This window comes from Frankliniella occidentalis, unplaced genomic scaffold (assembly GCF_000697945.3).
Source record: "Frankliniella occidentalis isolate FOCC.00 unplaced genomic scaffold, Focc_3.1 Scaffold454, whole genome shotgun sequence".
Classification (NCBI taxonomy): Eukaryota; Metazoa; Arthropoda; class Insecta; order Thysanoptera; family Thripidae; genus Frankliniella; species Frankliniella occidentalis.
In genome coordinates this window covers 1,316-26,564 of record NW_026267572.1, presented here as the reverse complement: position 1 = coordinate 26,564, position 25,249 = coordinate 1,316, and the positions used below count along the sequence as shown (strand labels likewise).

The following is a 25,249-nucleotide window of genomic DNA, read 5'->3' as shown; positions in this document are numbered from 1 at the left end:
AAATCAGACGTCGATCGGACATCGGGGAGGGTAGTTATTAACGTTTATGTGACTTAGTGTCGTTATTTAAAATAAATCAACTTCAGGGCCGTTGCGGCAGCACTAAAACGTGTCCGATCGGTCTCCGAAAAAAATAGATTTTTTTTTTCATCGAAAGAAACAAAGTCTGACCCTAAGACCTTTAAATATGTAAAAAGTGATTTTTAAGTGCCAGTCTAGCGGTGGTGGTAGCGGGCGAGCGGATGTCCAGTGGCCTCCTCCGCTCTCCCGCCCCACCACTGCTCTCTGTATTCGGTTTTGTTCCTCTTAGTTCTGGCATGCAGTACAACCGCACAAGTGGACGGGGTTAAATAATTATCCACGTGATTATCCATCTGGTATGTTTTAGATTCTTAAAACGGTTTGGCAATCTCTCTTGCAGGCAGCATTCGAAGCTCGGGACAACCTTTCAGCTTCATTTTCGCAGGAGTGCGGATCTGTAATTGTTGACAGCCTCCACTTAATCACAGCTGCACACTGCCTGGTGGAGTAAGTAGAAGGCGGCGTGTGGCTCCGCGCTACGAAGCTTTCCCCACGTTTTCCTTTTCGGACGTGGATGTAGACTCAAGACGTATTTGTGAAACGCCACGGTGTCTTCTTTATTCCCTCTGCAGCTACAAGACCCCAAACCTAATGCGGATTCGTGTCGGCACGTCACTCCTTGAAGAGGGCGGCTCTTTGTACAACGTGGCGCAGTTTTGGACGCACCCCAAGTATAAGGTTTACGCGGCGAGCCGCGGTGGTACGTACCTGGACTACGATATTGGGGTGATCAGACTGGCGACGCCCCTCAAATTTGGGGGTAATGTCCAGGCTGCCAAGCTCATACCGTTGAATCAGCAACTCGCCCAGGGAGTGAAGGTCATTGCTGTTGGATGGGGCGTACTCAAGGTAAAGTGGTGCCGATGAAGGCAGAATTTTGCTTCGACTACTTCCTTTTCCATTTACATCGTATACTGTTTGCTGATTTCCCATTTACTATTCTCTTTCCTCTGTAAATAGTACGATGGCCCCGAACCCAAGCAGCTTCGTCGTGGTTTGTTCAGTGTCGTGCCGCAGCCTCTATGCAACCAGCGGATTCAAAAATTACTTAACGAGACTGTGTTTCCACGGTTTACATGCACCGAAGTCCGCTCGAATGCAGACTGTTTCGTGAGTAGTTGTTTCCCAGCTTCAAATGGCAGTGAAAAATTTTGTCGTTCGATAGCAACAGCCGTCGTTACTTGCACTTCCTCGGTATGTCTGAACATTTTTTTTCCAGGGAGATTCTGGTGGCCCTGTTTACAAAAGAGATAAGAACGACAACGCCGTGGCTGGAATCATTTCCTGGGGAACCTGTGTTGGATTTGTACCTAACGTCGTCACGGACGTGGCTAACTCTGAAATTCGTAGCTTTATCCGTGAGAAAACCAACTCGAATATTTAAACAACGCATTTTTTTACTAATGGGCCATAAATAAAAGACTTAAATGTGTTGATCAATCACTGTTAGTTCTTTTTTATCCGTATGATATCCACGGTGACCTGCAAACAGGCGAAGGGGCGATTTTCTTGGTCGAAAATTGTGCCTTTCACAACATGAACAACTCCTTCTCGTATGCTCTGACCTCCAAATGCTTTCACAACACCTGTATCAAATTTAATATTGTGACCGGAATAGTTGCCCTGGAATTTCAAAAAGAAATTTAAGTTAAAAACTTGCAGAAAATAAAGCCCAACGAACACAATTTGTTCTAACCGACAACAATAACTGGCAACTAGAGGTCACTATGCATTTCTGCACCAACTTCGTTACATTGGTGGGCCTCCGAACCGCTAAGCTTCACAGATAAACCAAGTGTGCAACTCATTTGCAGTTGTAAGTGCGCAACTGCAAGTTGGTTACTTCCAATTATTAAACTCCATCGTTTTACACGAGCAAGTGTTTAACTCCATAGTTGTACACTTGCAAGTGTGCAACTGCTTAGTTGGAACAATTACTTAGATTGTACCCCTTCTGTGTGGGAAGTTGCACACTTAGTTCATCAGTGTATTCATCTTGAACACCAAGACACACTTCGGGATGGGACACTGTCAGGTCAGGGTGTATACCTGTAATCCTAGTTCTCCGAATGAAACCCAGAGTATCTTCAGGGTGTACTTAGCTTAGCACTCTTCCAGTGTCCCTCCAATTTCAAGTACACTGGTAAAACAAGTGTGCACAATTTGCACACCAACGTGTGCAAGTTATGATTTTGCACATTACATGGTGTGCAAATTTTAGACGTTTTGTAAACGTTTAAATTTTGCACACTTTGGCACATACAGTTCTATGCCTTCAATAGGAAGCATGTGATGTGCAGCTGCGAGACTTTTCGGAAGTGTCGAAAGTTTAAACACCAATTGACGTATAACCTAGTTAGACAGCACAAACTGTCTAGAAAATGCACACTTAAACTTAAACACTATTTGACGTGCAAAGTTAAACACTTGTTGTACCAATGTAATCGACACTTCACTCCCTTAAAGACTATTGCAGCTTAAAACAATATAAATGTCACGCAGACAAAGTTCACTGGGAAATCCCAAACGTGTCTAAGTTTAAATTTCCATAGAATTCCAACAAAGTCTTTATTGTGTGCGCCATTCGTAGCTCACGTTCTTTGTTGCTTTTAGTTAATGAGATTTAGTTACTACTCACGGCCTGTAGGGGGCAATTGAATGGCGGCACCAGCGACTTTAAAATGGGCGTCCAGGGCATAACCGGTAATGTCAACATCCCGCATACGTTAGTAGAAAAGTTCCACTCCATGGGGTGACTGCAAGTGTTGCTCGAGACAGCCTCTGCGCACTCTACTTTCCACACTGAAAGCTGAAAAAATGAATAGCATCAGCAACTATTTCAATCTAGCGTATAGTAGCAAAACACGAAAAAAAAATTCGCATTATATGCGTAGCAAAATTTAACAAAATACGTTCGGACAGTTCTTTGTCGCAAGAAAATTATACGAACGCAAACTTTCTTGGTACAGAATTCAGTTCCTGAGTAAAACTATGCAAATAAATGACCGTACCGGGTGTTGCACACTCGCTCAGGCCACAAGAACCATAGTCATGTGCGTTCAAAGAAGCCTACAAAACACTCTAAATGTAAAGGGGAAAGTCTGTCAAAAAAATGGTGTTTATGTGCACACCCAGAAAGGATGCAATGAGTTCGGAAATTGCATCTTTTCCGAATTTGCACGAAAACGTTGCCTTTTTAGAAACAAAACTACTGCCCTTTTATATTTACAGTGCACATAATTATTTTATCAGAATTTAAACATACCGATATCGTCGTGTATATCAGCCATACCATACAGCGTGGCGTAGGAGGGGGAAGGAGGTGCGTAACGGGTGGCTTCCCCTTGTTTCACAGCACACTACTGCCAACAATCGGTACTCTACTGGTGGCTCAACCACTTTGCTGGGCGAATTCAAGAAGAGAACTACAACTACAGGAGTAAATTTTAAGAATATTGGCTCAGCCACCAAGCTTTGTGGTCAACCAGGTGTACACAAAAAAATGCAACAACACCAACAAAAAAATAGTTTGTGGTACTGCTGATTAGGCAGTATGGCCCCTACGGTGCAGGAATTGTGTGCAAACCCGCAAAACTACAGTGTCCATATGATACGCCGGGTACCGGGTATCTTAACTATTTGTCTATATTACACGCGGTACAACTTCAACTAACGATCAAGCTTTGATACAACCCTCACGGCCACGCATCAATCCCTCGTTTACGACATTTCGTGACACACGTGCATCGTGCACTGTCTGTTCGAGTATCGTCCTATATAAGACAGAGGTGGACGGGCAGAAGGTACCAATCCATCGCCATGGCCCGCCTTAGCATCGCAGTCCTCGCCCTCTTCGCCGTCGCCGCGGTAAGTTTAACCCGCATGTTCTCCCAGCTCGGCTATACATTATTCCCACAAGCTAATGTGCTAATGAAACACACATTCCAGGTTGTTTCCGCTGGCGCTCCCCCAGCACCCCCCAAGGGTCCCGCCGGACCCCCCGCAGGAGGTCATCTAAAGGCTTGGCTGCACCAGAAGGAGGCCCAGCTCAAGCAGTGGGCTGGTCAGGAGAAGGACAAGCTCCAGGTTCGAACAAAACCAGTGTCCTATTATTTTGGCGACGGTTTAGCAAGCCACCTCTTTCGGTGTTACTTTCAAGGTTTCTTTACGTTTGCTTTCGCTTTTTTCAGGGTCAATGGAAGGAGAAGGTCGTTCCCCAGATCCATGAGCTGACCCAGAAGTTCGGCCAGAAGTGGCAGGAGAAGGCTCCCAAGATCGCCGCCCTCCTCAAGCAGAAGGCCGGAGCATGAGAGAAGGGCGCCCTGGAGAAGAAGCAAACCCGGGGTAAAAGGGTACACCGATCACTTTCTCAGCACCTCACGGCCGCAAATGGAAGCGCACGTAGCTGCGAGTGATACCGCCGTGATCGCGAAGTTGCGCTGCGTTGCTACATACCAATCTCGTTGGGGTCGGTTCAATTTTAACGGAGCGCCAAGCGCCTCAAGCCGCCAGAGAGCCGCGGCGGGACCGGCGGCCCGCCTGCCTGCCAGCGGCGGCCCGGGCGGGCGGCGCGCTGGCTGCCAGCTCGGCGCGCGGCGGCCGCTCGCGGCCCACAGAGCATGCGCATTTGCCTGCTTCCCCCACTCTCGCCCCACCGCGCCGCGCCGCGCCGCGCCGCGCCGCGCCCATCCCGTCCCTCATGCTCGGACCACAACAATCTTCAATGTCGGTTGTGTTTTCTGTAAATGTACGTATGAAATAACTGGTTTAGATCGACATTCCAAGGTGCATCATTGAGAGACACAATTGAATAACGATTTTCTGTTCTCTGTCATTCAGTAGCTCGTATTTTAATCCTTCTGCGAATGGTCCTGCTTCAAAAATGGGGAGAGTTGCGTCTAGGAAAAAGCTTTCGAGAAGGAAAGGTGATACGTATAGGACGCCTAAAACGTCCAAAATAAATTCTGAGGTTAGTTTCTTTTCGAATGAGATGGAATGGCCATGCAGGTCAATATCGCTATGAAATTTAGCTCTTAAAATATGTATATTTTTCAGGAATCTCAACATGTTGTACCAGACTCGTCACCATCAGCAGACCTGCTACATGATTCTGAGCCAGTATTTGAGTCAATTGAAGATGAACAGGCCAGTGAGAACAAACCTCCCAATATCTCCATTGACAATTCAAAAAAGGAGGTAATAAAACTGAAACAACATCGTACGTCCATTGATTATATGCCATATCTTTGGAGCATAACTAACCTATTTTTTAATGTATTATTTGCTACAGGTGTGCTTTGAGTCAGTAAAAATAGATCATGTTTATGCTTCTCCAATTGGATCCAAGCCCAAATTTGAAGGCAGAGCATCTGTTCCTGAACCTGCTGTCCTAAATGAAGAGCTTTTGTTAGAGATCAAGCACAAAATTGAATTGTTTTTGCCACACCGATGGCTGTGTCTTCAAGCAGATAATGACAATGTAATTAGAGTAGTATTGATTTCTGCTCAGAATAATGTGTCCATTCAGCGTAGTTTAGAATTTACTCATAATGGTGACGTGAATTTCTTTGTTCATTGTAACCCCTTGAGCATTGATCCGTACTTAACTGGCACCTTACCACCTTTACCGTTGGATGGCAGTACTGTGGATTACTTTGTAGATCGAGTTATAACCATTGTGAATAATGTTCGTAAAATGGAAATTTGTCCTGGATATGATGATGAGAAATACCAGGTGGCTTGGCCTACTTGCCCCTATGGTGAGAAAGATAGTAACCCTTATAGAGAGTGTAGATACTCAGAAACTTTTAGGTCTCATGCCTGTCTTAGACTAGTTAGTAACAAAAAGTGGCGTTGCTCAGAGTGTTCTAAGCTAGGTAAACCGCTGAAGAGGAGGACTGCAGCAGCTGCTATGGAAACCCGTAAGGCCAACACTGCCAACAAATTTCTGACTGAAAGTCAAATGTTAAACAAGTTACAAGAACAGCGACAAGAGCTTGAAAAGGCAAGGAAAAGGATTGGTCGTCTTCACTCTAAAATGGAAGTTTTGATCAAGAAAGAAGGCGTTAAAGTGGAACAATCAATGTCAGATGCACTTAGTGAAATATTGAATGATAGTAAAATGACTCCAGCTCAGTCTATATTCATGCAGCAGCAAATTAAAGCTTCTCAAGTAGAAAAGTCTTCCAGCATGAGATGGCATCCAACTATGTTGAGATTAGCACTGGCTATCCATTTAACATCACCTTCAGCCTATGAACTACTTCGTGACACGGGAATGGTGAAACTTCCCTCATCCCGTACATTATTTGAATATTCTCATGCCAACCGCATCAAAGAGGGCATTGATGCTGTAGTTATTGAGAAATTATCTGCTAGAGTGACAAAGTTATGTGAAGAAATTAATCCTACCACAAAATTACCAGAGAAGCACAAAAAATATCACATTTTGATGGCTGATGAAATGTATATTTCACAAAATCTGGTCTTCCAAAAATTTTCTGGTAAATTATTGGGCTTTACCTCCTTGGATGACATTGATTCTGAAATCAGGAACCTGGAAGGTCACCTGGACAACCCTGAAAAAGAGTTGGACCCAGTGATGGCCTCCAAAATAATGGTGTACATGGTCAAAGGTGTCAGTAATGGTCAGAAGGAAGTTGTTGCTACTTATGCCTCTGCTAACTTGTCAGCCACACAAATGTATGCATGGACATGGAAAGTAATAGGAGCGCTGGAAAGAAGTGGTATTGCTGTTGTTGCTTTTGTGTGCGATGGATCTTCTACTAACAGAGCATTTATTAAAAAACATAAGGCATGTGATACAGATCAAGATCCAAATGATATTGTTTATTGTACTTGGAACAAGTGTGCAAGAGGAAGAAAACTATTTTTCATTTCTGATGTGCCCCATTTGCTCAAGACCATCAGGAACTGTATGTTGAATTCAAGATGGGACAAGTTGAAAAGCCGGAGAAGGATGGTGAAAAATGGGAAGAGAATTAGTTGGGATTTTACTATATAACCTAAAGCAGGGCAAAACTCTAAGAAAATCATACAAGCTTAATGCTATGAATGTTTACCCTGACAGTTATGCACGTATGAAGGTCAAGTTTGCCGCAGAAGTTCTCAGTAAAACAGTGTGCAAGGATCTTCGTAGTCAAGGTTGGGCAGACGCTTCAGAAACAGCAACATTTATTGAATTAGTGAACGACTGGTTTGATTGCTTAAACGGAGCCCATTCAAGTATTGGAAAGCGAGTGAGGAATGAGAATCTTGCTCCATATACTTTAACAAATAAAGAGGAGCGCTTTCAAGTTCTGGACAATTTTTTAAAATATTTAGAGGATTGGGAAAATGATGCTGCAAATCCAATCTCCACAACAGCCACTAATATTGATTTGTCTTCAACTGCTGCACTCCAAGATGGGGATATTAGTGAAATTGAAGGTGAAACTTCCCCGGAGAATGACACACCAATTGGAAGACGTCAACTGAGTAAGCAAACTATAGATGGCATCCGAATGACTACAAAAGCATTTAAGCCGTTAGTTAATTTCTTACTTCAAGAAGGAGTGAAGTTCATAAATGCTAGAATTTTCAATCAGGATCCATTGGAACAACACTTCAGTAAAATTAGGGCTGGTCAAGGAGGGAGTAATAATCCAAACTTACTTCAAGCACTGAACAAGATCCGTGCACTCCATGTCTTTGGTCACCTTGGCATGAAAAAAAGAAAGGGAAATTCTGGGGAGGATGGCTGTGTAGTGGAAGTAACCACTGAGCCTCTTGCTAAGAGGAAATGTGTGAGAGGTACTAAATTTGTGATGAAATAATCTTATGAAATAAAGCTGCTTTGTCACTGTCATATTCTTTTACTATTTATTAATTTTTCAATGTCTTGTCAACATATGGCACATAGATAATACACTTGACACATTTACTAAATAAAATTCTCAAAGTTAAAGCTCAAAGTCACTAAATCAAAAGTATTGATACTGTAATCACACTTGTCTTTGGAAAATAAAAAATTACATATCTAGAGTTAATCGATTAACATGAACTAAATTGTCTTTGGAAGATAAAAAATTAAATATCTAGAGTTTTGTTAACCGATTAACATGAACTAAATTAACACTTGTTCAAACACACTAATGGTAGGAAAATCACATACTACAAAAGGAGTGAAACAATGAAAACACTTGGCCCTCTTATGCCTTCTTGCGACGTGCAACAGACACTCTTGTTGCCATGCTAATGACAGGTTTCTGCCGCAAGAAATTTAGACGTCTTTTGGCAACACCCCGACCACAAGTTCTACTAAAACATGTTATCACATCATTCATAAGACTAATAGAGACTTCTTCAGAAAGTGAATCTTTAATAATATTGTCCCAGTCCACACTGATATCACAGTTACTCACTTTGGCAATAACATCATCATAGTCAATACTTCCATCCCTTTTCTCACACGCAAACACAACTAAACACACTTTCTTGAAAAATTCTTGGACTGACTGCTGAATGTAGAGAAGTCCACCCCTGTCTAACTCTGCTGTCCATTCAGCATCAATTTCCCCAACAGGTTTCTCGCACAAAACTTTACACCTCAAAACACTTTCTATTTTTTGCCACTTAAGGTTTTCTTTATGCCTCCTTGCCATTTTTAGGTATCCCCTCATAATCGAACCAGCAATATAATACACAACCTGCTTGTCATCTTGGTCAAGCACAAAATTTCTCTGTCTGCTGCAAGTAAACTTGGATCTGTATGTTGATGAAATAAATTTAAATATTTCCAAAGTGAAATTTAACATGAATTCCATTAAAAACTGTGATTGAGCATCAATTTCAAAACTATCTAATCCCAACACACTTAAATATTCTTCACAAAGACTGTCATCTGATACTATTTCTTCCATCTTATCAAACAGGCTGATCATCAGTGGTGATGGCAACATGGTCTTCTGTTTACATACATCACATATTAATTCTGTACAAATTAAAGTAGAGAATTTATGCAAGTCTTCTGCAGGCAGACCAACTACATGTCCTATTAACTGCTTAAATACTGCTCCACTTGGACCAAAACTTGGACTGTTAGCAACCTCCGTTAGTGCAGCAGAACATATGTCGGAAACATTTCCTAAAATTTCCTCTCTGTCAGGAAACCGAGAAGCAGCGGCTGCAACATAAAATTATTACGTTAGTTCTAAAAAGAAGGTGGCAACAATAAAACTCAAATTAACTTAAAGCACACATTGCCAAAAAGAGTTACCTTGGACAACATGATTTCTCATGTGTGTTTTGAAAGATCTAGAACAAATATATTTCTTGAGGCAATAAGTGCATATAAGCTCTGTCTTCTTCTTACTCTCATTCTTTTTAGAAACTTTATCTTTTTTTGGGACAGCTGGCACTTTAAATGTTTGCTTCTTTTGCGGTTTATTATTAAAATTAATAATTGAGAGATCACTATCATTGAGTTGGATGAGTGAACTTTGATCAACAGCAAGAGAAACCTGAGACACATCTAAAAGAATAGAAAAGAATAGAGAAATAAGTTGCAGAATAATTTGCCTCTAAAATATTTTCAAAAAGAGAAATTAAACATACCAGACGATGAGGGCTGATGAGTTTGGAGGTGTTTCTGGTAATAGAACTGAAGGACATATGTTTTCCCACATATCTGACACACAAGGCTGGCGGTAGTATTAGTTAAAGCTGCAGGCTTTAGTCTTTTGGAAGGAGCAGAGTTGGTACTTGGCCTTTCTCTTGGTCTTTTGGGAGTAGAGGCACATCCAGCAGGCAGGTCTTTGAATGAGAATGAGACGTCGTTACCATTCTCGTCCGAGAACAGGTCCATTCTACAGAAATTATAACGGAAATATACTCATTAATAGACCCAGACAACGAAACATTCGTAATAGATAAGGAAAGGGACAGCTGTACCATTAAACAGTGACTCATATTTACCTTGTAATTCTAACCCAACGCACGAAAACGTGAAAATTTCCGGCCCTTGGGCCCTGGTCAAACGCCCTGCACGGTTTGTTGTGGTCCGAGCATGAGGGACGGGATGGGCGCGGCGCGGCGCGGCGCGGTGGGGCGAGAGTGGGGGAAGCAGGCAAATGCGCATGCTCTGTGGGCCGCGAGCGGCCGCCGCGCGCCGAGCTGGCAGCCAGCGCGCCGCCCGCCCGGGCCGCCGCTGGCAGGCAGGCGGGCCGCCGGTCCCGCCGCGGCTCTCTGGCGGCTTGAGGCGCTTGGCGCTCCGTTAAAATTGAACCGACCCCAACGAGATTGGTATGTAGCAACGCAGCGCAACTTCGCGATCACGGCGGTATCACTCGCAGCTACGTGCGCTTCCATTTGCGGCCGTGAGGTGCTGAGAAAGTGATCGGTGTACCCTTTTACCCCGGGTTTGCTTCTTCTCCAGGGCGCCCTTCTCTCATGGCCGGAGCTGCCTACGAAAAGGCTGTCAATTTCGTCAATCAGAAGCTTGCCCCCCAGGCTCAGCCCCCTAAGCCAAAGGGCGGCATTGGCAAATAAATGTCGTAACGTAATAAAGACCTGATCTGAAATCCTGCCGCTTTCATGAAATCCTTTCACCTTGCTCTGTATGCATCATGACATGACACGTAATGTTTGAGCTGTTCAGAACAGCAGACACGAAGTTGAGACCGAGGACTTGACCCAATATACACTGGTGGAACCAAAAGTTGCCTAACTTGTCTAGTCTACCTATCGCAAGTACATGCATTGTTTTGTCAAGGGAGTGAAAATTTCCCATGGCGTTAAGTAAAATTAACTAAAGCATTACCACAGAAGACTACTTTAAAATAAAAGTACAGTATTTCTTAGCAGATGATACCTTAAAAATATTTTGAAGAAACATGAAGAATATCTCTCGATTTGTACAGAGAACCAAGCGTAGACCAGAAAACAATTTCCTTGGCGCTGGGGGACCGAGTCTGTTTGGCTAAGTGTCGCGTTGGGCGCTACCCCTACCTAACAATACGAGCAGGCCCTACCCTTGCCCAACAATTGGGCAACCGGCCCGGCCACTGTGCCTGTGCTCGCCCCTTGTCTCCTCCTCTACGCCGCTAGTACACCGAATAACAAGATTGCAAGTAACAAGCAGCCATAAACAAATCACACCTTAATAGGGAGAAAATTAGAAAACATACCTATTCTTACATTTGTATCATCTGCTTTCAAGATCGATTCTTGATTGACATTTCCTTCCTTACCCCTATATTAGTGATTTTAGCGTTCATTTTGTGATGCGTACCCTCTTTAGAGAGTTGGCCGGTCGGCTGAAAACAGTGTCAATGTCCATGACAACACTGGTCCTTCCGTCCATACGAAGCGACGCATTGGCCAACGTTAAGGCTAAGCCTTTCAGCCCAGAGCACCGCTCCGCAGACAATGGTCTGATGACTAGCTCCGTTGAATGGCTCTGGATGTTGAGTTAAACAACACTGATATATAAAGTGTGCAACTGACACACACTTTAAGGTGTTTAACACCGTGTAGCACACTTCTATGTGTGCAACATAAGTTTTGAATAGTTGGAAGTGTTCAACAGGTGTGTTGCACACTTTTTAGTGTTTAACTTGAGCGTTGAGCTTTAGTGCTCGTCGGTCAGGTTAAACATTTAAAAGTGTGCAACACACCTGTTGAACACTTCCAACTATTCAAACTCGTGTTGCACACATAGAAGTGTGCTACACGGTGTTAAACACCTTAAAGTGTGTGTCAGTTGCACACTTTATATATCAGTGAAAGTACAAATGTTAGTAGAAGAGATACTAAATAGAAAACAGTATTTGGGTTGCATAAAATAGGTTTAGATTACGTACTTGTCTTTTTCCGTCTGTCTTGTAGCTAACAATGATGGCAATAAAGAGGGCGCCAGGCAGATAATGACGCATTGCTGGATTCCGTAATTTAAGCGATGTGTGCTTTCATTTCACATGTTTTTCCTGGTTCAAAAGGAGACAGAGGGCCCCTTTAAGCCAGGAAATATAAAATTATGTAATCGTACAATTTGGGCCATAGCCGCGGCCGCGGTACGCAAACTTTCCTTATTCCCAAAATTGCCCTTTCCCATTCATTTATGTACCAGGTAGCTCACTCACTCCGTATACTTTTGTAATCATACTGTACCGCATGCGCGCGTGCGGGTGGGTTGTCTACTCGCACGGGGCTTTAAGGAGCCATGACCAGCGAGGATGTAGGCAAACCCACGAGCTGACAGGTACGAAAGTGGGCGCCGTGCCGTGAGCCAGCCACCTGATCATTCCGGTCTAAATATCGATCCGTACGCCTTACCTGCTTTCATACCAGTCTGCTTACCATTTGCTTCGTACAGGCTGGCGGTAGTGTAAATGGTCAATAATTTGCTCTCAAAATGGGTCCTGTTTCTCTGGCACCAGTCATCGCCGTGTTGTGCGGCTGCACCGATCAAGCCTCCTGATGGACGCTGACCCTTGCGTGACCAGACGGGCCAACGCGGATCGCAGGACAGGGACATCGACACCCAAACGCAGGGCTTTGTGTTATCAGTTACGTCGCTGTCAGACTAATTACAACCGCCGACTAAAGTTGACACTCGTTGACCAGGCGGGAGAGAGAGAGAAAACGTCTTTCGATATAGCTGCCTTGTCAAAGCGTAAGCGAATCAAGAAGAGTCCTACAAGCTGCTTTCGGCACATGTCACACGTCTCAGTTCCTGGCACATTTGGTACTGTGCCTAAATAGAGCATGCTCTCGCTCAGTCATAATGGATTGAGAATATATACTCCTAGAAATGTAACAACCTCAGTGCATAATGAGTCTTCTTTGATAACGATTCGTTGTCGATTCGACGATTCGATCCACATCTTTTCGATTTTTCGACGTCGGTTCGCCGTTGAATCCACGTTCTCATTTCTCACTGAGGACACGAGCCCATCCGGATGTGTTAAAATTCGGATTGAAAAGTCCTTGAAACAGGAATAAGTCACGCTACAATAATTATTCTCTGATTTGTATCTAACACAGAAAATATAAACCCCTGTCATTCGACGCCTCCAAATGTTTAAGCGAGACAGAAAAAAATTCAACCAAGGCTGTATCGTAAAGCAAATGATGTGTGTGTAATGATCAGGTCTTGTTTCATTATATTTTAGTTGATTTAAGCAGGCATATTACAAAATCTAAAACCCACATCTACATAATTTTATTTCTATTCCTAAACACGTCAAGCAAAAAATCATATATTTTCTGTAGAAGCTATCATGCAAGTGGTCAACCCGGTAGTTGTGCACTTCTAAGTGTGCAACTCTTTTGTTTAACACTTCCTTAGATTGTACAAATACTGTGCGGGAAGTGTTCAACTTGCAGTTGCACACTTACAAGTATTCAACTTACAGTTGTTGCACACTTACAAGTATTCAACTTCCAGCTGCACAATTACAAATGTGGAGCAAGTGTTGCACACTTAGTTTATTAGTCTCACCGTGTCACTCCAGAGGAAAGCCATGCACAGGCGCGCCGACCGGTATTTCGGTCGAAATTTGAAAGTTCCCGGTGCTACGAGCTCCAGGCTTCGGTGTAATAGGGTGTGCGTATTGTGCAAGCGCCGGACGAGTCGAGCGGTGGGCCACGCAAAGCACAGGGAGAAAAGTAAGGAGCGGGACGCGAGTCGCTTAGCACTGTGAAAAATAGTCGTAAGGGTTACAGGAAAATTTTCCATGGTGAAAGTCGTAAAATTACAATTTAAATTGTAAATTGAAAAAGTAAATTTTTAAGCACTCCCTATCGACTTAGAATTGACCGACGAGCATGAATGGGATGTTGTAAATTTACGACTCATGTTGTAAATCAAAATTACAACAAATGTCGTAAATTTACGAGGATATTTTTCACAGTGAGCAACAGTGCCAAATAACGCTTGAGCGGATGGAGCGACGGAGCTATAACAGTACTAGTGATTGATACATATAACATATTATCTGTGGATTTAAACAAAACATTGGGTATCGTCTTCTGCTAAAAGAAAAAAAAAACAGCGGTCACAGCCCATCGACCAACCTTTCTCCTTAAAGAGATAGTTATCAGCAATCACGCCTATGTTATTGATATAAGTTCTTAACCTTCACTGTGAAAAATGTCCTCGTAAAGTTAAGACATTTCTTGTAATTTGGAATTAGAAAATAATGTTGTTAATTTACGACGGACCAGTTTTGCTCCTCGTTGAATTCCGAGTCGAAACGAAGTGATTGTAATTTTACAATTTCAAATTGTAATTTTACGAACTCACATCATGGGAAATTTTCCCGTAAACTTACGACTATTTTCACAGTGTCAGTACATCAGCAGATATCTTTATTCGAGCCATTTTATTTTTTTTCCTCGTCATTTAAAACGGAACGTATACTCGCAAAAAATATGGCGCAAACACCATTCTTAAGCATCAAGTGACCTGCTTTAACTGGCGCAATTTGAAATTAACGTGGTTTAGACTGCAACAATGGTAACTTGAGCTTCAGCTATGCTGAGACTAACGTACCATCTTCTAAAGAATATGGCAAATGTTGCTTCTAATATATTTTTTACTCGTTTCTAAGAACAAGCACGACCCTCACGATCAGCACTCAGTCGACCAGTCATCGTGCACCTGCCTCGTGCATCGGTTACTCGAAAATCGGCCTATATAAGACCGAGGTAGACGGTCAGAAGGTACCAATCCATCGCCATGGCCCGCCTCAGCATCGCAGTCCTCACCCTCTTCGCCGTCGCCGCGGTAAGTTTAAACTCTGTTATTCTTCCACCTTGGCTGGATCACAGGATCCTCCCACGAGCTAGTGTGCTAATGTAACACACATTGCAATTGCAGGTTGTTTCCGCTGGCGCTCCCCCACCACCCCCCAAGGGTCACGCTGGACCCCATGGCCACGTTGGACCGAAGGGTCCCGCTGGACCTAAGGGCAAGGGTCCAGCCCCCGCAGGAGGTCATCTGAAGGCTTGGCTGCACCAGAAGGAGGCCCAGCTCAAGCAGTGGGCTGGTCAGGAGAAGGCGAAGCTCCAGGTTAGAACAAAACCAGTGTCCTATTATATTGGCGACGGCATGGCAAACCAACTCTATCACCGTTCCCTCCGATGTTTCTTTAAATTCGCTTTCGTTTTCTTCAGGGTGAGTGGAAGGAGAAGGTCGTTCCCCACATCCACGATCTGACCAAGAAGTTCGGCCAGAAGTGGCAGGAGAAGGCTCCCAAGATCGCCGCCCTCCTCAAGCAGAAGGCAGGAGCTGCCTTTGATAAGGCTGTCAACTTCGTCAACCAGAAGCTTGCCCCCCAGGGTCAGCCTCCCAAGCTTGGCCAGGGCCAGCACCCCAAGAAGGCTTAAGTAGACAAATGAATAATTTCGCATCAAAATAAAGATCTTGTCTGAAAACCGTCCAGTTTCTCGACCCTCTTTCCCCTTGCTTGGTATTCATGCCATCGGACTATTTTTGACCTGCCCAAAGCAGAGTTGGAGTAATAATCAAAAAATAGGAGGAGTTGGGTAAAAGTTGCCCACGTTCTTAGTTAGCGGTTCTCGAGATGTTAGGTGTTATTCGTAAAATCGATGTATACTGTAAGTTACAGCGACTCCTGCAGCACAGTAGGGTTGCACATTGGACCTTGGGGCACATTGGTCCACCATCAAGTTTCACGAGGATAGAGCAATCGCAGTGACCTGACTCAAACTATGCAAGAAGCCATTACCACCCTGACTGATTTTCTGAAAGGTTTGACAAAGTTCACTGTGAACCATCGGATTGGCGAGGCGTTAAATATTTTTTAATCTCAAAATCAGGCAAAATTAAAACGTGTTCACCCCACAAGTACCATTTATTAAGAGGTACAAAACACGAATTTTCGGTTAACCACAATTTTTCGAAATGTCTCCTCTGGGCATTTTCTTTGTAGAATAACACTTAGACACCCTAATGGTGTTCGGGATAAAACGGAGGTTGTTTGCAGCATTTCTTTTTAGCTCGGCCTAATGTGCCCCATGCATGTCGGCCCAATGTGCCCCGGGGAGGGGCACATTGGTCCACGAGCATGCCTCTGCGGGTTTTGGTTTTTCTCAGTCTGTACCTACAGAAAGGTGTTGCGGCCACTTTTCTGGGGTAAAGGAAGGACCAAACTAAAACTTCACAAAGGAAAATAATGTCTGAGCTCGTCACATGAAGCATTGGGAGCAGAAAGTAAAGAAACGGACCCATGTGCCCCACTCTCCCCTAGTATGGTACGTAGGGACCGTCTAGAAAGTACATCAGTTACTTAGCAGACATCAGTTACTTAGCAGATTGACTCGATCATTCAGATTTAGCATTACGAGAACTCAGCGCCTGTGAGGCTCGGGGTAGGCCACTCAGCAGTACACGAATGTACTGCAGATAAGATGTTGCCTACCTATCAGGCGCTACGAGCTTTTTATTGTCAATGTCTTCACGGCAGATGACCGACGCACTTTTTGAATCAGTTAACCACAATAGCGGTAGTAAGTAAAAGAATGATTTCATTCCTCAGCATTTCCAGCGTTTGCGCTTGCCGTCGCTGACGCTGTACTCCGACGTGGGGTAACGCCGCCGGTGGGCTGCCGTCAGAAAGCGCCACTGGCACTGCACCGGTGGAGCTGGCGGCTGGAAGCTGGAGGCGGGGGTATCGCGGTATGGATCCAAACGGAACTCTACCCCTCCTTTCCGTCTGTGACTTTTGCTATCTGAAAAACTGAACCCGTGCATTTTAACATATTTAACGAGAAGCTATAAATGCTGGCGTATCAGTTTGCATTTTATCATTCCTAAGAAAGCGCGTGGTTTTGTGGCCATAATTTGCTTGTCACAAATTTTATCTTTTTGAGTCGGCCTACTGTTCTAAGATATGTTACAAACCTGCCCAACGATGGGTAACAAACACAAAAACTGACTTCTGAGTCTCATTTAATTTTATTCATCTTTTAGTTTTTGGTGACTTATTTTGTCGCCAACTATGCATAGAAGCAAGTAACCGATTGGTCGCTGAAGCAGTCACTCTCTGCACTGTAAAAACGGTATATGTTTGATTTTTTTCTTTGAGGTAAAAGGAAACGTTACACTGTAACGTTTACACTGAACACTGTTTTCGTAAATTTTTACGACAAAAATTGTTACAAAATGCTTCGTAAAAAAGATTCACAAAAATATTTTGTAAGTTTCAATTTACGAAACTTTCACAAATATTTTTCGTAAAAAATGAAACATTTTGAGTCACAAGTCATACAATTTTTCAAAATATATACAAAGTTCATGCTCTTTAGAAAGCTTTTTGGATTTTACAAAGCAATTTGTAAAAAAAAACGATGAATCGTAATTTGTTAACTCGTTGAGTCCCAGGGGAGGTGTAAATCACGTGTTATTGTGAACATTTTTGTGGTCACTGAAAATGCCAGAGTCAGATATCTTACTCTCAGGAGAGTGAGATCAGTCACACAAAAAAATCTTACTCTCCTGACTCAATTTTAGTCATAATTTGCGGTCCTCACCCAATGAGAGTGAGGTTCCTCCTGCAATTGGGCGAGATCAGGGAAATCGATGGAGTTAGATCTAACTCCAGAGTGAGAATTCGGTGAATATGACTTAAAAAGGGTGAGCCTTATAGTCATCGCTCTGATTGAGCGAGGTAAAATTGCCTCACTCATTTCGAGCACGACACCTCACTCAAAGGTTTTCAGTTGTCACGTGGGACTCAACGTGTTTAAAACAAAGTTTTCGTAAAAGAAAATTAACTGAATTTTTGTCGTAAGATCACGATAATTCTTTTTACAGTGTAGTTTGGGGTAAACACTTAAGGTTTTGAGAAAATCCTATCACAAATAGTGGGAGATTTTGTCAAAATTCTGGTATTTTCTTCCCTTTTTTCCCCCTTTTTCCTCCAAGGACTAGACCCTCTTTTCCTCGTGTGTGTAAGAACCTCAGGCACGTGCTGGCTGCTGGAGGTGCATCATTCGCCGGGTCCTTGACTTTTCCTCCTGATTAGCGCGCCTCGTATTATCGAACGCGCCGTGATTTCGGTTTCAATGTCAATGAGATAGAATCGTCCCGTTCGATGCCTACGTCCAGCCGGAGGCGGTCCGGAGGCGGTCCGGAGGCGGTCCGGAGGCGGTCCGGAGGCGGTCCGAAGGCGGTCCGGAGGCGGTCCGGAGGCGGTCCGGAGGCGGTCCGGAGGCGGTCCGGAGGCGGCCCGGAGGCGGCCCGGAGGCGGTCCGGAGGCGGTCCGGAGGCGGCCCGGAGGCGGCCCGGAGGCGGCCCGGAGGCGGCCCGGAGGCGGCCCGGAGGCGGCCCGGAGGCGGCCCGGAGGCGGCCCGGAGGCGACCTGATTGTGGGTTGGGCGGCGGTGCATCGTACCCGTGGCGATGATGTAGGGAGTGCTGCCCAGCCTCGCCTTCGGCTCCACGGCAGACTCCAGTAGTGTGATCCGGGACCTTCGCGTGCGTCTTGGCGGGTCGTTTCCGGGAGCAAGAAGGGCGAGCCGAGCTAGGCAGCGGGGCAGCCGGAGACCGTTCCCCTCCCCCCCCTCCCCCGGCCGATCCGTTTTGCACCGCGGGGGACAAGCTGATCTTGACGCCTCCGTGGCAGCGACAGCCATGAGTCACAAAGGCTGACGGTTGTCGCAGGCGGGCGGCCCCAGCCAATAGATTAGTGATCATTCTACGTGTGCCCTAGACTGCCCCAGACGAAGGGGTAAAAAGTACAAATATTGTGGCGACCCAACTCCCGCTTCACACTCACGAGCTCCCGTGCGGCTCTGCGCTACAGGGAGACGAAGGAGGACGGGGCACTTTACGTTATGGTAGAGACAGTCTTGTCTTGAGGTATGTCTAAAGAGCGCCAGTGCCCGGGCAATAGCCCCCTTGGGCGACTAAAAGTATAAAGGCGAGGCTACACCGCGCCCGGTATTCGCGTGGCGCTCGGCTCGCAAGCGCTCCGCGGTGGTGCCCCGCACAAAGAAGGCGAACATCACGTACGCACGCGGGGCGTGGCGTGGCGGGGCTAGGGAAGGAGTACCTGCGCCCGCGCCCCGAAAAGACAAACTCTACTCCGTTGCGACAGGTTACGTGTCCGCACCAAAACAAGGCGGCCTCGTCATGTGTGCAGTTTTGTCAGCGCTAAAATCCCAATCACGATCTGCAATAATGGGCAGAAGGGAAAAAACGGGAGGGGGGGGGGGATATTCTGTACATGGGAAAGCACAATTTTGTGTTCAGCTAAGATGCGTTCTATTCAACGCATCTCTATCGGGTGCAAATTTGTCTATAAAAAGTTATACCGACCTTACGTACAAAGAACTGTTATTGTCTATCATAGTTACAAATTTGGACCCGCGAAATCGCCCTTTGCGTCGTTTTTAATGTAGGTGGGAACGTTTCTGGCTCGCCGCCGGAGGGTGGGACCAGCAGCAGGAGACCTCTCCCTCTCCCTCCTCTCGATCGGCCGTTTCATCACGTTTGTGACGCCCAGCCGGTGGTGCCGACCCTGGGGCGCACGCGTGCATGTGCATTGTCCGGCATCCATGCGATTTAACACAGAGTGTGTGTGCCGGCGGCGGCGGGGGTGGGAGTGACGGGAGTGACTATGGCGGGGCGCGGCGCGTCTTCCCGTTGCCGTGACGACGGCGGCCCGGAGGGGTCCGGCAAGGACCTGGCGGGCGGCTGGCGGTGGCGGCGGGTGCAGCCCGGCCCAGCCTCTATGGAGGTATAAAAGGAGACGGTAACATGGCGGGCATCACACACTCTCTCACGGCCCGCACCCAGCAGCAGCAGCAGCCCGACACCCACCTCGAGATGAACGCACTGGTGAGTCCCGTCGCAACACTCCCTCGATCGGCTGCGACAGCTTTACCGCAAGGAGGGTGCGACGCAGCGCAGCGATGCACGTTTTTGTGAGCATCATTATTTGCTCGGGCACTCCGAGAAATACTTGAAAGGGTTACGGAAAAGATTTACATGTGACGTTTGTTGGTTGTATAATTACAATTTGAAATGGTGAAATTTCAAGTAATGCGTGTCACCTTTGAAATCATTGACGTGCAAGATGTGTTCGACATTTAAATCCTTACTCCATTGTCCCGCGCGTAATTAATCCCTCCTGGTTTTTTCAGTCGGTTTGTGTCAACTCCCTCGTGCTTTAACAGTGCCCCTTGAAGTGCAAGTTTGTGCTCTTCCTTGGCTGATAAGGTCAGCACGACAAGAGCCTTTACGTCAAGAGTGTTATCGCGTTTCGTGAGGGTGGTCGAGTGCACTTGACGCGACGTGTTCACTGACCGAGATCGCACTTTCTCGTGCATCGTCGTCGTATGCACTGATTTTCCCGTACGGATCAATGTACGAAAATATGCATAATGATGAATGATGCCCGCGCCCGCGTTTGTACACAAATCCGCACGTAAAGAACAAGTATGCGACACGACACGCACGCAAAAGTACATTACCGTTAGCGAGTGGGAAACAAACATTCATGCAAACTTGTTACCTTTCAAAATTCTTAACAAGAGGCTAACCGGCCTACCTCGTCGAAGGGAAAATAAATTGTACGGTGTCAAATCGCTTGAAACGCTTGAAATTTTATTATTGAAATAAAGGATCTTTTACGACTTAATTTTTAACATTGTATTTTCTGTAGCAGCCAGGGTGGTACTTTTCACTTTGCGCGTGCGACGTGTGACGAGGTTTGCCCATATTAGCCAAAGAATTGACATTGACCAAGTGAGGCTCGTGGCCATACATTGTGCCCACAATATACGGTCAATCCCACATATGTTTTTTTCGAATAGATAGCTCGTCGTCGTTGGAGGTCGAGCAATTTGCATGGGCATCTAAGCAGACGACGATTAGCTGAGCATCGCGGGGCTGCGCGGGCGTGCCGCGGGCTCCGCGGGCCGGAGGAAGGTTGTGGGGGCGTGTCGATATGCCGGGCGGGTGGAGCGCACTGCGCACGATGCACGACTGCACGGCCATTACCATCCGCAGATCGTCCTGTCCGCGCTGCTGGCCGTGGCCTCCGCCGGCTACGTCGCCGACCACTACGGCGGCGGCCTGGGCGGCTACGGCGGCTACGGCGGCTACGGCGGCGGCTACGGTGGCAGCTACTACGGCGGCGCCCTGGGCTACGGTCACGCTGCCCCGCTGGCCTACGCGGCCGCGCCCGTCGTCAAGACCATCGCTCCCGTCGCGACGTCCTACCAGAACAGCTACCAGGTGCGTGCGAGAAAGCACGGCGTGAGCGTACTAGAACTTACGTTGATCATTTCAAACATGTTCACCTTTGCGGTCTGCAGATCTCCAAGTCCGCGTACCCAGTGCACTACGCCTCCCCCGCCATCGTGAAGGCCCCGATCGTGGCCGCCGCACCCTTGGCCGTCGCCGCCCCGGCCTACGGCCTCGGCTACGGACACGGCTACGGCCACGAGTACAGCGGACTCGGCTACGCCGGCCACGGCTACAGCGCCGGACTAGGAGGCCTCGGCTACGGCCACGGCTACGGCTCGCACTACCTGTAAGCCGCCCGCCGGCCACTGCCTCGGCCACTGAAGGACGTCCACAGGGCCGCGGCGGGCTCCCAAACGGCCTCGCAACCGTGCCCGTGCGCCCTACTCAAGCGCATCTGTGTTCCTATTGTCGAGCCCCCAGGGAGTCGACGCCACTGTGTTCCCACTGCTTGCCAAAGTCCCCCGAGTTCCTCCTAGCGTATCTGTGTGCTTGTGTGCATATAGGATGTGTCCGAGATGCGTGAATGCTTGTGTGTGTTCGGAAGGTGCGTCCGTGTGAGTGATTGTGACGAGTGCGTGAGTGTGAGAAGATTCCAGTGCGAGTCAATTAAACAAATGTGAATACAACCTTACTGCTTGTTTGTTTTTCTCTGTTTTCATACATCGTTTGTCCTTCCCCACAAGACAAAAAGCCGCCCAGAAAAAAAAACATTCCCATACATGTTATTGCGAATACGCGACGACAAAACTTTCGCAATATTTTGTTGAGAGCGCGGGGGGAAGCGGAGGGGGAAAGGGGGGGGGTAGCTGGGCCAAGGCGCCAAGCTGCTCCGATGAGTTGAGCAAGTTGCCTTAGGAAGCGGATCAGCCGACGAAGTATGCAGTATGCAGCCAACAGCAGGGGGCCGGAGGCCGGGCGGGAGGCCGGTGTAAGATCCACCTAGCTTGCAGATAAACCGTGGGTTACCTGCATACAGTGGTTTTGTAGCTCAAAGAGCCTATCTTCCAGGCGGCTCACTAGAGTCGACAGGGCGGGCACTCGTCCCACCCCGTACACCACCCGTCCCCTTTCCAACGCCTGGCCAACAGCCAACTCTTGCCCAGCTCCTCCAGAGCTCTGCTCAACAACGTCCGCGAGCCCGTAGCAAACAGATATCACTTTGTCGCACCGAGGGGGAGGGTGTAGTCACGGCTCGCCATCAAAGCCGCTGGATCCCGGAGTCGCCTTATCAAATGTACAGGGCGCCCCACCTCCAGCCGATAGCGCCCCCCCCCCCTTCCCCTCCCCCTTTTCCTCTCCACAAGAACGGCCTTGCGCGGCCTTGGCTGGAATGCGCGTACGCCGCACCGCGCCGCGCCCCGGCACGGAACAAGGTGCGAGTCAATCTCTCTCTCTCTCTCTCTCTCTCTCTCTCGCTCTCGCTCGCTCGCTCTGCACCGGACCGAAGTCGTCTGGCACGCCACGGAGATAAGCGACCGTGACGGCGGCGGCGCCCGGTAGCGCCTGCGGGTAGTCAGCCCAACGTGCACTGCAGCCTGCGGCGCAGCCATTCATACTGATCAAATGCCGCTGCGGTGGCACAGCGGATGTAGCACTCGATAGTGATTTTCAGTCTGCGACCCTTAATGCGTATGGGGGCAATAACTCCGGGAATCATGCGTACACCTGCCTGGGATTCATCAGTAGAAAATTTAATCAAAATCAACAGAAATCGCTTAAAATAAGCGGGACCTTAGTGGAACTCGTTCAAATTAGTCGACATAAGCGTTTTCCACCACTAGAAAACCTAAGAAATAAACATAGGTGGACGGGAATCACTGGGAATCAAGGATTTCTGGAATCATGTGTACACATCAAAAGGGAGTTATTGCCCCCAGCGTATGCGGTCTCTGCGAGCATACAGCCTCTAAGTTTTACGGTCGCGCGCTCGTTTATTCGTTTGTTTACAGAAAAAGTAGGCGATGATTTAAGTATGTAACGTGACTGTCACAAGAATATGAAGAAAACAAGGGGGGGAGCGTGCGCTTGCGCTAGTGTGACTAACCAAGCTTCGTGTAGGTTGGGTTGCCTACCCGAAGGGCGCTTCAAGTACCTGGAGAGAACAGCCACTCACTCAGCCCCGCCTCTCGTGGACAATCAATAGAGCAGTCGGTAATCACACGGTCAGAGAGAGAAAAGGGGTGGGGAGGCTGTTAGTTTTGTTGTACCGTGACACTATCGTGGGAGCAATATTAAATGGAGCAAACAGGCGATTGCCGTTCGTGGACCGAGTCGTGCCGTGTCGCACTCCAGGCTGGCACGGCGGCGTGGCCGAGGCGTGCCATTGCGGAGAGGAGAGGGAGAGGGGGGGGGGGGCGTCTGGCCTCCCTGTCAAAACGCTGCGTGCGTTCGCATGGACTTGCGAGCTCTCTCGACGCCACCCAGCGGCAGCGCTGCTGCTGGTACCTGGTCGCGGCGCGCTGGCTGTGTCAGAGTAATAACAAGGAGTAACGAGATTTCGCGCGAGATTGCCGTCCGATGGTTTCGATCTCTCGCGCGCAAGTCGGTTCTGTGTTCCAGTCTCGACAATAATTGACTGTTCAAGCGGAGAAACGAAAAGGGCTCCTATTACGAGAGGGAGAGGGGCGCAAAATTGCATTATGCGTTGCATCCTAGAAGTATTGCATTGTGAAAAATAGTTGGTTTTACAGAAAAAATTTCCATAAAGCGTGTCGTCAACTTAAAATTGAAAATTGTAAAATTACAATCATCACCTCGCATCGACTTGATATTTATCAACGAGCAAGGTTTGGATTTACAGAATATTTTGTAAATAATTACAGAATATATAAGTTAACGAGGGTATTTTCCCACACTGTAAAAAGCTAACGAACTAAATACTTTGCAACGTTACAAACAATTTTCGTTCTTTGTATTGCAAAGAAATTGTTCGTATTGCAAAGCGATTATTTGTAAGGCTAGACAGGGTCTTACGAACAATCGGTTTGCATTACGAGCTATTTGTTCGCGAACAATTAGTTTGTAATACAACGCTTCAGAATCCTTCGTAAGCTACGAACGTTTTGGTTTGCATCACGAACCTATTGTACGTAAGCAATTTACAGTGCAGTGTTGATACGACTATAGGTTTGAAGGAGCTGTCTAGGCCCGCCGACGGCGCCCAGTGTCCGGTCCGCGCGCGGGTCCGCGGCTGCGGCCGCTGCCGAGTCTGCTTAGGCGCCGTGCTGAGTTGCTGCAGCTCCACTCTTCTGCCCTTGTAGTTTATGGTCGGGTGGACGCACTGCTCGGAGCCGCATTGCCAACCGGAGGTGCAGGCGTGCGCCCGGCCCGGCGCGGCGGTCCTTCTGTTTGGGGCGCAGCAGGGCGAAAGGCGGAGTCAGATGATTGGTGGAGTTTTTATGAAAAGGATAAGTGCCTCCACAGTGCCATACCGCAGGCACACTTTGAGGTCGAACGGCCGGTTTACATTGGAATGTCATTTTAGTACTCTGCTACTACTCCTGCTGCTACTACTACTACTATTAAAGGCAGTGTCTTTCAAGGCCGGGCTCTGAGTCAACAAAGACTGACCCGCTGGAGTGACGTTCTCGCTCGAGTTATTCGCGATGCTATTTTCGATCGAGGCGTGTGACAGGGGCACCGCGTGAAGCGCCCCCGGCCAGGCCGGCTCATAAGTCATGCGCACATTTGCGTGTCCTGCCCGAGATACCGCTGCGCAAAAGGCGTTTGCGAAATCCGGTTCGCAGCAGCAGAAGGGCGGCTGGGTGGTGAGCAGGCGGCGAACGCATTATTTAGATCGGAGCACTCAGCCGCGGACGGAGGAGTCTGACTCGGCGGCGACAGAAAATCCGTCTCCCTCACTCCCTCCCTCCCTCCCTCCCTCCCTCCC

General features: G+C 47.2%; 5 protein-coding genes across 5 annotated transcripts in view; 4 read left to right on the top strand and 1 right to left on the bottom strand.

Annotated features, from left to right (window-relative positions):
- Positions 1 to 1,521, top strand: part of LOC113217878 (trypsin, alkaline C-like) — a 2,768-nt gene extending 1,247 nt beyond the window's left edge. The window contains exons 3-6 of the mRNA XM_026437958.2: positions 422 to 528; positions 654 to 930; positions 1,042 to 1,191; positions 1,301 to 1,521. Coding sequence (XP_026293743.1) covers positions 422 to 528; positions 654 to 930; positions 1,042 to 1,191; positions 1,301 to 1,465 — 699 coding nt within the window. The 3' untranslated portion in view covers positions 1,466 to 1,521. The remainder of the gene's footprint in view (positions 1 to 421; positions 529 to 653; positions 931 to 1,041; positions 1,192 to 1,300) is intronic.
- Positions 1,522 to 4,396: 2,875 nt separating this feature from the next.
- LOC127751374 (uncharacterized) lies at positions 4,397 to 7,224 on the top strand. The gene is made up of 4 exons (XM_052274854.1): positions 4,397 to 4,828; positions 4,921 to 5,050; positions 5,137 to 5,277; positions 5,372 to 7,224. Exons 2-4 carry the CDS (start codon positions 4,964 to 4,966, stop codon positions 7,103 to 7,105), a joined length of 1,962 nt encoding a protein of 653 aa, XP_052130814.1. The 5' UTR covers positions 4,397 to 4,828; positions 4,921 to 4,963; the 3' UTR covers positions 7,106 to 7,224.
- Positions 7,225 to 7,928: 704 nt separating this feature from the next.
- On the bottom strand, positions 7,929 to 10,153 carry LOC113207950 (uncharacterized). The gene is made up of 4 exons (XM_026424725.2): positions 10,057 to 10,153; positions 9,697 to 9,947; positions 9,359 to 9,613; positions 7,929 to 9,265 (listed from the first exon to the last, which is right to left on the bottom strand). The coding sequence occupies exons 2-4, from the start codon at positions 9,944 to 9,946 to the stop codon at positions 8,292 to 8,294; spliced, it is 1,479 nt and encodes a 492-aa protein (XP_026280510.1). The 5' UTR covers position 9,947; positions 10,057 to 10,153; the 3' UTR covers positions 7,929 to 8,291.
- A 4,568-nt stretch (positions 10,154 to 14,721) lies between these two features.
- LOC113217880 (uncharacterized) lies at positions 14,722 to 15,519 on the top strand. The gene is made up of 3 exons (XM_026437961.2): positions 14,722 to 14,869; positions 14,963 to 15,154; positions 15,259 to 15,519. Exons 1-3 carry the CDS (start codon positions 14,822 to 14,824, stop codon positions 15,469 to 15,471), a joined length of 453 nt encoding a protein of 150 aa, XP_026293746.1. The 5' UTR covers positions 14,722 to 14,821; the 3' UTR covers positions 15,472 to 15,519.
- Positions 15,520 to 19,824: 4,305 nt separating this feature from the next.
- Positions 19,825 to 21,991, top strand: LOC113217838 (cuticle protein 65-like). Its single transcript, XM_026437906.2, has 3 exons — positions 19,825 to 19,947; positions 21,121 to 21,348; positions 21,429 to 21,991. The coding sequence occupies exons 1-3, from the start codon at positions 19,867 to 19,869 to the stop codon at positions 21,648 to 21,650; spliced, it is 531 nt and encodes a 176-aa protein (XP_026293691.1). The 5' UTR covers positions 19,825 to 19,866; the 3' UTR covers positions 21,651 to 21,991.
- The last annotated feature ends 3,258 nt before the right edge of the window (positions 21,992 to 25,249 follow it).